Source organism: Amblyomma maculatum, chromosome 5, assembly GCF_055883805.1.
Source record: "Amblyomma maculatum isolate TAMU_Amacu chromosome 5, ASM5588380v1, whole genome shotgun sequence".
NCBI classification, from domain to species: Eukaryota; Metazoa; Arthropoda; class Arachnida; order Ixodida; family Ixodidae; genus Amblyomma; species Amblyomma maculatum.
The window spans coordinates 106,670,574-106,681,199 of record NC_139348.1 but is presented as its reverse complement, the minus strand read 5'-3'; the positions used below and the strand labels follow the sequence as shown (position 1 = coordinate 106,681,199).

The following is a 10,626-nucleotide window of genomic DNA, read 5'->3' as shown; positions in this document are numbered from 1 at the left end:
CATATATTTATGAGGAGGAGGAGGACGAAGAGAGGGTTTCCTGCGTGCAACGACTGTCAGCGGCAGCAGCAGCCCGAGTAGCATTCCAATCTCCAAGCTCGACGGACGGTCGGCTTTCTCAAAGCGCCGCGGCCCGCGACGCAGGGGAACCCTTCTTCCTAAGCGTGGCCGCCGGCGACGGATGTAAATAAAGCTCTCCGTAGGAGGAGCCCGGAGCAAGCCAAGCGCAAAGAACAAAAAATATAGCGAAAATTTTGCGAGCAAATCTACGCATGGAAAGAAACGTACACATCGCCCTCGAGCAAACGGAAAATGAAATGAGCAGACGAAAAAAGAGAAAACGACCAGACGACAGGGGGAAGAAAACTAGCCGACGACAGAAGCAAAAGAAATAAACCAGTCTCCGCCGCAATATTCCCGCGCGCGCCGCGGCAGGAGGAGCAGCTCGGTCTGCAGCTCTGCTATCAATGCATGTACACAGAGAAAGACGGGTCGTCGAGGAGAGAAATGTCGCAGAACCCGCGCTGTGGCCCGGCAGGCTTCCGCCGGGGCCGAGGCGGTCGAGAGAGGCGTTTTCGGGAAAGGCAACGTCGAGCATCGCGAACGCCCAAATAGGCTGTGTGCACAGTGAAGCAACAAACTCATCGACGTACACACGCACAAGTGCAGCCCGGGCGCTGCGAAGGCGCTTTTCGCTACCCTCATCTCAGCCCGCCCTTCTCGTCAAAGAAGGAAATGCGCTGCAATCCCTCGTTCGCCCTGTGGCGGTGGCAAGTCAAGCGAGGGCCGCGGCAGATGTAACACACGCAAGCGTTGCGCATACAACCGCTAGCAAAAAAGCAATATTGTGGAGAGGGAAGGAGGAGAAAAATATATAAGCAATGGCGGCTCCCTCTAGCGAGTCACAGAGGCGATGTTGCGGCGCAGGATGAGTGGAGCAGACGAAAGCGTTTTCGCAGGGGCGCGGCGTTCGAAGATAACGGCTTGGATTGTGCACGGATGTCGGATTCGTAGGCGATGAGCTACTCGGTGAGTTCGTTTTGCTGAACCGCGTCACTCTAGAGACTGTGCGTGTGTGCTACGTTGTTGTCAAGGGCCTACGGTGCAAAGCGAGTGTAAATGAGTGCAAGACCACTGCAGAAGGCGAGATCAGTGTGTGGTGAGCGGGCGAAGCGTGTATCCGTGTATGAGAGAGTGGCACGTGTGCCTTGCACCGTGATCAAAGCCGGGAACATCTCACCAGATACTGAACTTATCCCTCCAGATCTTTTGTAGAAGCGACCTACCCCCCCCCCCCCCCCCCCTCTCCTCTCTGCGCGATGCGACATATAAGTTCGACGTATAGCTCTTGGCGAATGTTTTGACATTCTGATATTTACTTCCAGCAACAACTGTATAGAATTAAGGTAAAGCGTGTCATATCGACGGCTCCTGTTTTTCCGTGCTCTTCATTTCTCCTTCAAACGGCATTCTTGTTGAACTTGTGGTGGATTTGAGGGGAAAAGAAACCATAGGTTCAAGTTAGTTGAAGCATTAGCGAAAAGAAACCCGATGTTTTTTTTTTTTTGCTTTTTTTTTTTTTTTTTTACATCTGCATTTTGTTCTTTCTCGGGAAAAAGAAACATTACCTTCTTTCCAGCACCCCAGCGACCATTATTTTTAGTCTTCCATAAATTAGGCTAATAAGAAGTTTTACGAACTCCGCATTTTTACGGCGTGAAGCTCGTATCATACTGGCGCCCGAAGGCCACTGCAGAAAGCGACATTGATGAAGAAGCTGCAGAGAGATAGCTTCAGGGTGTTTGCCTTCACTGCACTTAGCAAAGCTGTCTAGTGCAGTCTAGTGCAATGTAAATGTCAGGAAAAGAAGCCCTTTAGTCGGACATTTCTCGACCACTGTTCTCTACACTGCATAAATGTCAAACTAAATGTTTACTGGAAAGGCGTTGCGTCCGTGCAAACACTGCGTATGATGGAAGGCGTTCTCATTCAGCTAGAATTCGTTTGACGTTTCTGTGATATAGGGAATGGCAAAGGGGAAATTAATGTCCAACTATAGCACTTTCCTGACATTTCTATTGCATTGTATTAAACAGCGTTGCTACTACAGTGCGTCAAGGCCTTCACTCTCATTACATCGAAGCTGTCCCTGTGCAGCTTCATCTTCGCCTGTGTCGCTTTCTGCAGAGGTCATTGAGCGAAAGCCTGATGCGAGCGTCATGCCGTAGAAATGCAGAGTTCGTTATTCACTTCCCGTTGACGTGCCGGCGACACGTGATATAGTATACACCTCAAATCATGTAGGCGTCTCAGCTGCGGCCCTAGAGAGTTCTTCAATGGAGAGGCCGGTTGCCCTTCAGCACAAAAACCATCTGAGCCCTTATCGCGCTACACAAACACGCTGCCCACAAAGATAACAAATAGCATTCTCGATTAGGACCCGTTGAACACCATCTGTGCTTGGCTAGCCGCAATAAACGAGTGCCGGATATTTTCCCCGCGACCGTTTCAGAGGCCACTTCTTCCTGAAGGGAGTTCGTGGGCGTTCTTAGAGGGCACTGACCAGAATCGAGCCGGTCGCTTCTTTTATTATTTTCACCGATTTTTGTTTTCTGTCAAGGGAGTGGAAGTCTTGTTTCGATCATGCCGAGGCATCCGTGTGCTATGCATGTCAACGTGCGTTAAAGAATCCAGAGGGCATAAGTCATTACGGAACCTTCCACTACGGCCACATGCTGTAGTACTCAAGTCATTCCGGAACCCTCCACTACGGCATCTTTCATAACCAAAGTGCAGCTCAGGCACGTTGAACCCCGTAGTTTAAAATTCACAACTCATGATTTGTTTTTATTCTTGAATTTGCTTCGTCAGAGGCGCTTATACTATCACTGTTTAAGCATTGAATGAGAAATCAAAAGGATAAGCTTTAGAAGCTGTTGATGCCTTTGCGGCCGTTCCGTTCTGGTCATGCATCGAGTTGTGCGTCAATCTTCCATGGTTGTTTTCCGCGGACCCACATACGTCTGTTTGTAAACAACCACACATCTCTTCTGTCATCTATAGCTTTTGCTACATGTTTCCCAATTTGGGTATCCGAGGTGGCGACAGGGACGCAGTGAATGTATCCATTGGAACGTGTAACTCAGCCTCTTACTTACGGAATGGTGATGGGTCTGAGACGTCACTTCCGGTCTGATGACGTCGTTTCTCCGGAAAATGAAAATTATTTGGTCTGGTACGTGACCTCGCTATTCCTTCCGCCCAGCACGGGAGCGTCGTCACCGGTAACGTCGGAGGTCGCCTCTTTTGTCCGATGGATCTTCTAAGGCTGTAGCATTAAAAGGTAAATCAAACAGGCTTAAGTTCACGTTATAAGTACCGTTAATAGCTTCCTCCTATAGTTTTCTTGTTCCCGCTATGGCTGCTTGATTAGTGGCGATGGCGTTAGGTTGATGAGTCTATGGTTACTGGTTCCAGTGCCGGCCATGCCAGCCGCATTTATGAGCACACGAAGTGCAAAAGACACCCTTGCTCAGCGCATGGAACCCCTTCGTAACAAAGTGAAGGACAACCGAGCAAAGTGACGAACCATAGCGAGCTAGCGCGAGACATTGCTGATGCATGCTGGTATCAGTGACCAAACAGCATATTTTACGCGAAGTATCAACGCAACCCAGCAAATGGAAGGTATAGGTAATATTCCTCTCCTTTTCTTCCGAAAAAGAAACGCCATAATCGCGCTTCAGATGACACACCCAAGCGAAAGAAAACAAAAATAAAAAAGCTACAAAATTAGACCCTCACTTTAACGTAATGAAAACCGAAAAGAAAGGAACCAAGATTAGTATCGCATTAGCCAGAAGTTCGAATTAACCAAAGCCCATTGTTCCAACTCCTCCTCGGTAAAAAAAAGTGAGAGCTGTTCAGGGTTCTCCTCTTTGGAAAGAGCACTCGATCTCACTGGCAAAGCGGCATCGGCGACATTCTGTTTGTTTAGAAAATATGCGAGATATCTCGGTTACGGCAGCTATGCCAACGCCATTTCACAATTCACTTTCGTTAAGTTACGAAAAATCAGAAATAAAACCTAGACTAGTTAAGTTTTAGTTAGTGTCCTAATCATCAAGCTCTATCTTGTACGTGATGTCTGCCCTGCTCACTGCACATATTGTACATAACTCGTGGCTTCCGAAACACAATCTTGGAAATAGTTTAAAAAGCACACACACACACACACACAAAAAAAAAAAACACTCTGTATATCTACGCGCACTGGGGGCAGAATCAATTTATCGAAAGCAAATGGGCTGATCAGTGAATGGACACGTATACCCGCCACAGTCCGGAGCGCACGTTTGCTCACCGTATGGAAGTCGGGCGTGGTTATCGTGCAGTATAGTTAAGGCGGCAGACAGGCGTCTTCCCCTTAATAAAACCTTCCTCCGCCGCTGATGATTTCCTGTGAATGTATGCGCACGGTTAGAAGCAACAATTAGGGGAGCAGTGTACGTAAATAAAAAAGTATATAATGAGAGAGAAAAGTTTGCCTTCTAGCATCGGTATGAGGAGCGTTTAGACGTCGGTGGGTACAGTGCGTGATGGCGTCCTTCGTTCGAAAACCAGGAAAATGGGCAGGGTTTATCGAGTTATAGCTGGCGACGAGCAGTTCTAATGATGTCGGAACGTCCAGCGGATGCAGCTATAACGTCTTGCGCAAGTCAAACGTAGCCCTCAGTCATGCATTCACCGTGTCTAACCTAATGTGCACTTGACGGTCGTATTCGAGGCTGCTGCACACTTCGGCATATACAGCTATTCTCGATTCATCAAAAGTGGGCCGTCTAATACCGGCGATAATATTACAAATACTGCGTGTTAAGTTACAGATAAAAGATAAGTATTTTCCTGGTACCAATAGCCGCCAGAGATTTACTGCTTAATGCGATAGCACCAGAGTCCACGTGAGCGTGAAATATCCCTGATTGGCCTAGAGGTGTTAGGAGATTCACTGAGTAGTCTTGAGGTCGATGACGTCATAAGGCCATATGACATGGACGAGCGCTGACTTAGACTAGGTGCGGGCGTCATCACATCCCATGACCCGGATGAGTTTGCAGGTGTTCTGGCAGGTGACATAGCCGAGCGTTGATTGGTCGGCGGGGTGTCTGTCGTCACGAGGCCACGTGACATGGCAAAGTTTGCAGGTTGTTACGACCGTGCATTATCCGCACTTGCGCGCTCTATTGTTCGCCTGTGGGCATGGATAAGTGTTGTGGATATTCGGTGATGGGCCTATGGCTCTAAGTGAGCCTGTTTCCAGGAATCCTGTTTTGTAAGCCTGTTTTGCTTTGTGGACACCCTGCAAATGCCAAATTGACCCTGTCAAGAGAACGTCTGGAAAAACACAAAGAAACGTCCCCCTGCGGGAAATGCAGGAGGTGCTTTCTTTCTTTTGTTCACCCTTCCAGTCGAGAAGCCCTATCGTCCAGTGAGGAATGCCTCCTATCCAAAGGAGACGACAGAGTGACATGTCCGCTGACGTGCAGGACAAGAAAGGAGCATGACGCATACAGCCATTAAGTGATTTCCCAGGAATGCAGGAAAGATTTGCAATTGTCGAAAACGGACAATGCTGGGAGCGTATGCGGCGCCCACGTGCACTTGGGTTTCTGAGAAGTAAATCCACTTGCCGGAACCAGCTGCCTATCGATTCTTGGCTGAAGAATAGAAATGTACCTCCTCGCCGTTCCCAATCTTTTCCCGCCAACAAGTGACCAGGCTCAACGAAACAATGCCGGGCCAGTCAGTGCTTCAGACCATCAGTGCAGTGATGTGTTCGATTGGATGCCGATATCTGAGGGGCGTGCCCTGGATTTGGTTGGTCAGCATCTTCAGAGAGGGGCTGGACATAGGGGGTTTTAAGGACAGTGCAGAGCCCGAAAAAAGCGCTCTGAGCCCTGGGTAAACGGCTCATCCAGTCGCTTCTCGCTATGAACTCTTAACGCTTGCCATTTTGCTGATGTACCCTTCTTTTTCGTGTAAATAATCTTGTAAATAAGTTTCTCAAAGTGCCATTAAACCTGCTTGTACATATTTCACCAACTTCGAAGATTCAATCCTACTTCAACCCCGAGTCTCTGCACGCTACCAAGTGAAGGCCGGGTCGACGTAGCCCCAGCGTCACGACAACTGGTGACCAGCGTTGGGATCTGAATCTACAAGCCACAACATCTGATGACTGGAGGTGGGATCTGGATCTACAAGCTACAACATCTGGTGATTCGAGGTGGATCAGAATCTACAAGCCACAACATCTGGTGATCGGAGGTGGCATCTCAAGTAACAAGCAGGCGCAACAATCGGCCAACAAGAGAGCAGCTCGGAACATCGATCGCATGTGTGGGTGAGTGCTTGGCTTTTCTTCTGATGTGGACCAGGTTCTAGAACAGGGTTAGATTTTAGAACTGGTAAAAAGAGTGTGGAAACGCCTTTAGGTTTGGTAGTTTGCACAGTTGTTTTGGAAGTAGCCGACACTCGGAGCGATCATGGACCTACAAAAGCTGCAGAAACCGGACCTGTTGCTATTGTGTGAGGAATTGGGAATTGATACAAGTGGTTTGGCACGAAAACCCTTGATTATAAAGGCAATCACAGATTTGGGAGCCGATGATGAGGAGCTCAGTGAAGCATGGAACCTCATCGGTCAAAAAAAGGAACAGCTCAGACAGCAGAAAGAGCGGGAAAAAGAGGAAAAGGAGCGGGAAAAAGAGGAAAAGAAGCGTGAAATTGAAAGAGAAGCAAAAAAGCTGGACCAAGAAATTGAGCTCCGGAAATTAGACTTAGAGTTGAGCAAGAGGTCGGGCAATTGTCCCCAGCTAGCGGTACCTCTTCTCAACAAGGAGGCAGATTTCAAGATGTCAAAGTACATGCAGCCATATGTGATATCAGGGGATATCGGTCTGTATCTGGCTAACTTTGAGCGAACCTGCGAAAAACTGTCCTTCCAGCGAGACACTTGGTCTCAGAGATTATTGACGGTTCTGCCCTGCGAGGCAGCGGAGGTTGTCGCGCGGCTAAGCAAGGAGGACGCGGACAACTACGAGAAGGTCAAAGCTTGCCTTCTGAGAAAGTATAGGCTTAGCGCCGAGGCGTTCAGACAACGTTTTCGGAACGCTACTAAGTCCAGGGACGAGAGTTACCCTGAATTCCTGTACAATTTAAGAGTTAATTTGGGCGAGTGGCTAAAGAGCACTGATTCCTACAGTGATAGGGACGCTGTAGTCGAGCGAATTCTTTTGGAGCAGTTTTATAACTGCCTCCCAGAAAAAGAAAGAAATTGGTTACAGGACCGAGGCGAAATTAAGTCGGCAACTGAAGCTGCCGAACTTATTGAGGAGTATGCTTCGCGCCGACAATTCAGCAACCCAGCAGTGGATAGGCCCCGCAATCCCAAGTTCAGTGTGAAAAACCGTCAGGAAAGGCACTTTGCTAGAGTTGGAAACGAAGAAATGAAGGTTTCTTCAGGCAAATTCCCTAGAAAGGACGGCAGTGAGAAAAGTGGGGAAGTGACCAACGTGCAGAACACAAAGAATAAGCTTGAGGCTAGGAAGCCGCTCACATGCTTTAGGTGTAATGAGCAGGGTCACATTGCCGTCAACTGCCGGAAAGAAAAGATTGTTTTCTCGTATGTCAGTGACTGCGATGAAAATATGCAGCTTTTGGAACCCTACTGCATGACCTAGTAGTCAACGGGAAGCCTTGCAAGGTACTGCGCGATTCGGCCGCAACGATGGATGTTGTCCATCCGGCGTATGTGTCGCCTTCCGACTATACAGGACAGTGTGCGTGGATCCGCCAGGTAGTGGAGGAACAGAGTGTGTGCTTGCCAATCGCGAACGTGGTCATCGAGGGCCCTTTCGGCAAGTTAACAACCGAGGCTGCCGTTTCAGGAAAGCTTCCTAAGTGCTATCCGTATTTGTTCTCCAACAAATCGGACATGCTGCTGCGAAAGAGGGGCATCCTTTTCGGAGACAGAGTTGTGCAAGCCTTAACACGTTCAAAGGCGCGAGAACTAGCTACACTGCTCATTCCAGAAAAATCCACAGCGGAGGAAACGGCAGTTAAAACAGTGGTAAATGCGGAAGATAGCAGGTCAGAAAACTTTGAGAGCGAGGCATCTCAGATATGTCAACTTGAAAGTGAGCTTGATGAGACGCGGAATGAGGACGTTCTTGAGAGTAACCTCTTGCCGCCAGTGTCTAGTAATCTCAAGAGACTTTTAAGTGGAACCCGAGAGGACTTAGCTATAGAGCAAGCCAATGATCCCAAGATACAGGAGATAAGGGAGCGCCACCGCGCCACTAAGACAGCAAACAATATTTCTTTCGAGATGAGAAAGGGAGTGCTGTATCGCTTATTCAAGGATAAGCGCGGAGTAGAGCGGGACCAATTCGTCGTTCCCCAAAAGTACCGCGGAGACTTACTGCGACTTTCCCATGGCAGCTCGTGGTCATGTCACCTTGGAATAAAGAAAACAAAGCAGAGGCTGTTGCAAGAATACTATTGGCCTGGATGTTTTAAGGACACGGAAAATTTTGTACGGTCATGCGACACGTGCCAGCGGGTTGGAAAGGCGCAAGATAAGTGGAAAGCTCCGATGGTGTTAGTACCAATCATTACCGAGCCGTTTCACCGGTTAGTAATAGATGTAGTTGGGCCACTTCCTGTGACAGAGTCAGGGTACCGTTATATCCTCACTATGTTATGCCCAGCCACAAAGTTTCCAGAGGCTGTTCCGCTGCGCGAGGTGACGTCCGAGGGTGTAGTGGATTCGCTGCTGTCAGTGTTTGCACGAGTTGGATTCCCTTCCGAGGTCCAAAGTGATCAGGGTAGCGTTTTCACGAGTGTCCTCACCACCTCATTTCTCGAGCGATGCGGCATTAAGGTAGTGCATAGCTCGATCCATCATCCGCAGAGCAACAGCGTAGAAAGATGGCACTCTGTTCTCAAACGAGTCCTGAGGGGACTGTGCTATGAAAACAAGCGCGAATGGGATACCTGCCTGCCTGCAGCGCTTTTCGCTTTGCGGTCAGTGCCGCACGAATCCACTGGATTTAGCCCAGCCGAGTTGGTGTACGGAAGGTCACTGCGCTCACCTTTGCGAATGGTGCGCGAAGCCTGGGAGGGGCGCGGAGAAGACCCAACAGTAGTAGAATTCATTCTGAACCTCTTGAATCGCTTACATAACACTAAGGAACTCGTTGAGGCCAGCATGAAGTCAGCCCAGGCTCGTTCCAAGGTGTACTATGATAAGACAGCCCGTCAAAGGACGTTTTGTATCGGGGACCAGGTGATGTTGCTGAGAAGTTCAAGGCAGAATAAGCTCGAAGTACAGTGGGAAGGACCGGCTGAAGTCGTTGCAAAGCTTTCTAACACTAACTACGCAGTGAAAATTCCCGGTAGGCGTAAAGAAGTGCGCATTTATCATTGCAATCTTATGAAGCCTTATGTGCAGAGGGAAGCCGTGGTAAATCTAACGTTAAACCTTCCCGAGGAGATGGGGGACAACTTGATTTGCCTCAGCGGAAAAGGAAGCAACGCTCAGGAGCTTCTCAAAAAGACGGAGCAGAGAGGAGAACTAAAGAAATCCCAGCTGCCCGATCTGGGCGAGATAATAACAGAGTTTGAGGCCTGCTTCGTGGACAGGCCAGGCAGAACTGATTTGACTGAGCACGATATTGAGCTGACTTCAGACGTGCCAGTGCGATCAAGGTGCTACCGATTTTCTCCAAGGCAAAGAGAAATTCTGGATAGGGAAGTAACTCGCATGCTGGAATTGGGAGTAATAAAACCCTCGGAAAGCGATTATGCTTCGCCTATGATCTTAGTAGAAGCTCCAGGTAAAGACCCTAGGCCTGTGGTAGACTACCGAAAGCTAAATTCTCTCACCAGGGATCAAGTGTATCCTATTCCGAATATTGAGGAGAGAGTAGAACAGGTCAGTAGAGCGGCATATGTGACTACGCTGGACCTTACTCGAGGATACTGGCAAGTACCGCTCACTGAACGCGCCAGCAGATACGCGGCTTTCGTCACTCCGACGGGCAGCTACCAGCCAACAATTATGAGTTTCGGGCTCAAAAATGCTCCATTTTGTTTTTCCCGACTCATGGATAGGGTTTTAAAGGGGTGTGAAACATTCGCAGTGCCTTATTTAGATGACATTGCGGTTTTTTCCGACTCATGGGCGGACCATATGGTACATCTAAGAGCTGTACTGAGCCTTTTGCGTCAAGCCGGACTAACCGTAAAGGCCGAGAAATGTTGCCTGGCAAGGGCGACCGTGGACTACTTGGGCCACAATGTAGGTCAAGGTTTCAGGAAACCCAGCGAGATTAAGATTTCTGCGGTAGCAGACTATCCGCGGCCGAGCACGAAGACGGAAATTCGAGCATTCCTAGGTCTGACTGGGTACTACAATCACTACATCCCTAACTATTCAGCTTTGGCTAGCCCTCTGACCGACGCTCTCCGCAGGACAGAACCGACAAATGTAGTCTGGGACGAACAAAAGGAAGCCTCCTTCGTAAACCTGAAGGCTGTGCTGATTAGCCGTCCGGTATTGCG

At 48.9% G+C, this 10,626-nt stretch overlaps 1 protein-coding gene across 1 annotated transcript in view; it reads left to right on the top strand.

The window, feature by feature from the left end:
• Nucleotides 1-944: 944 nt before the first annotated feature.
• LOC146189144 (neuronal-specific septin-3-like) overlaps nucleotides 945-10,626 on the top strand; it is a 124,324-nt gene continuing 114,642 nt past the window's right edge. Inside the window, exon 1 of the mRNA XM_084604055.1 lies at nucleotides 945-1,029. Within this exon, the coding sequence (XP_084460181.1) occupies nucleotides 1,018-1,029 (12 nt within the window). The 5' untranslated portion in view covers nucleotides 945-1,017. The remainder of the gene's footprint in view (nucleotides 1,030-10,626) is intronic.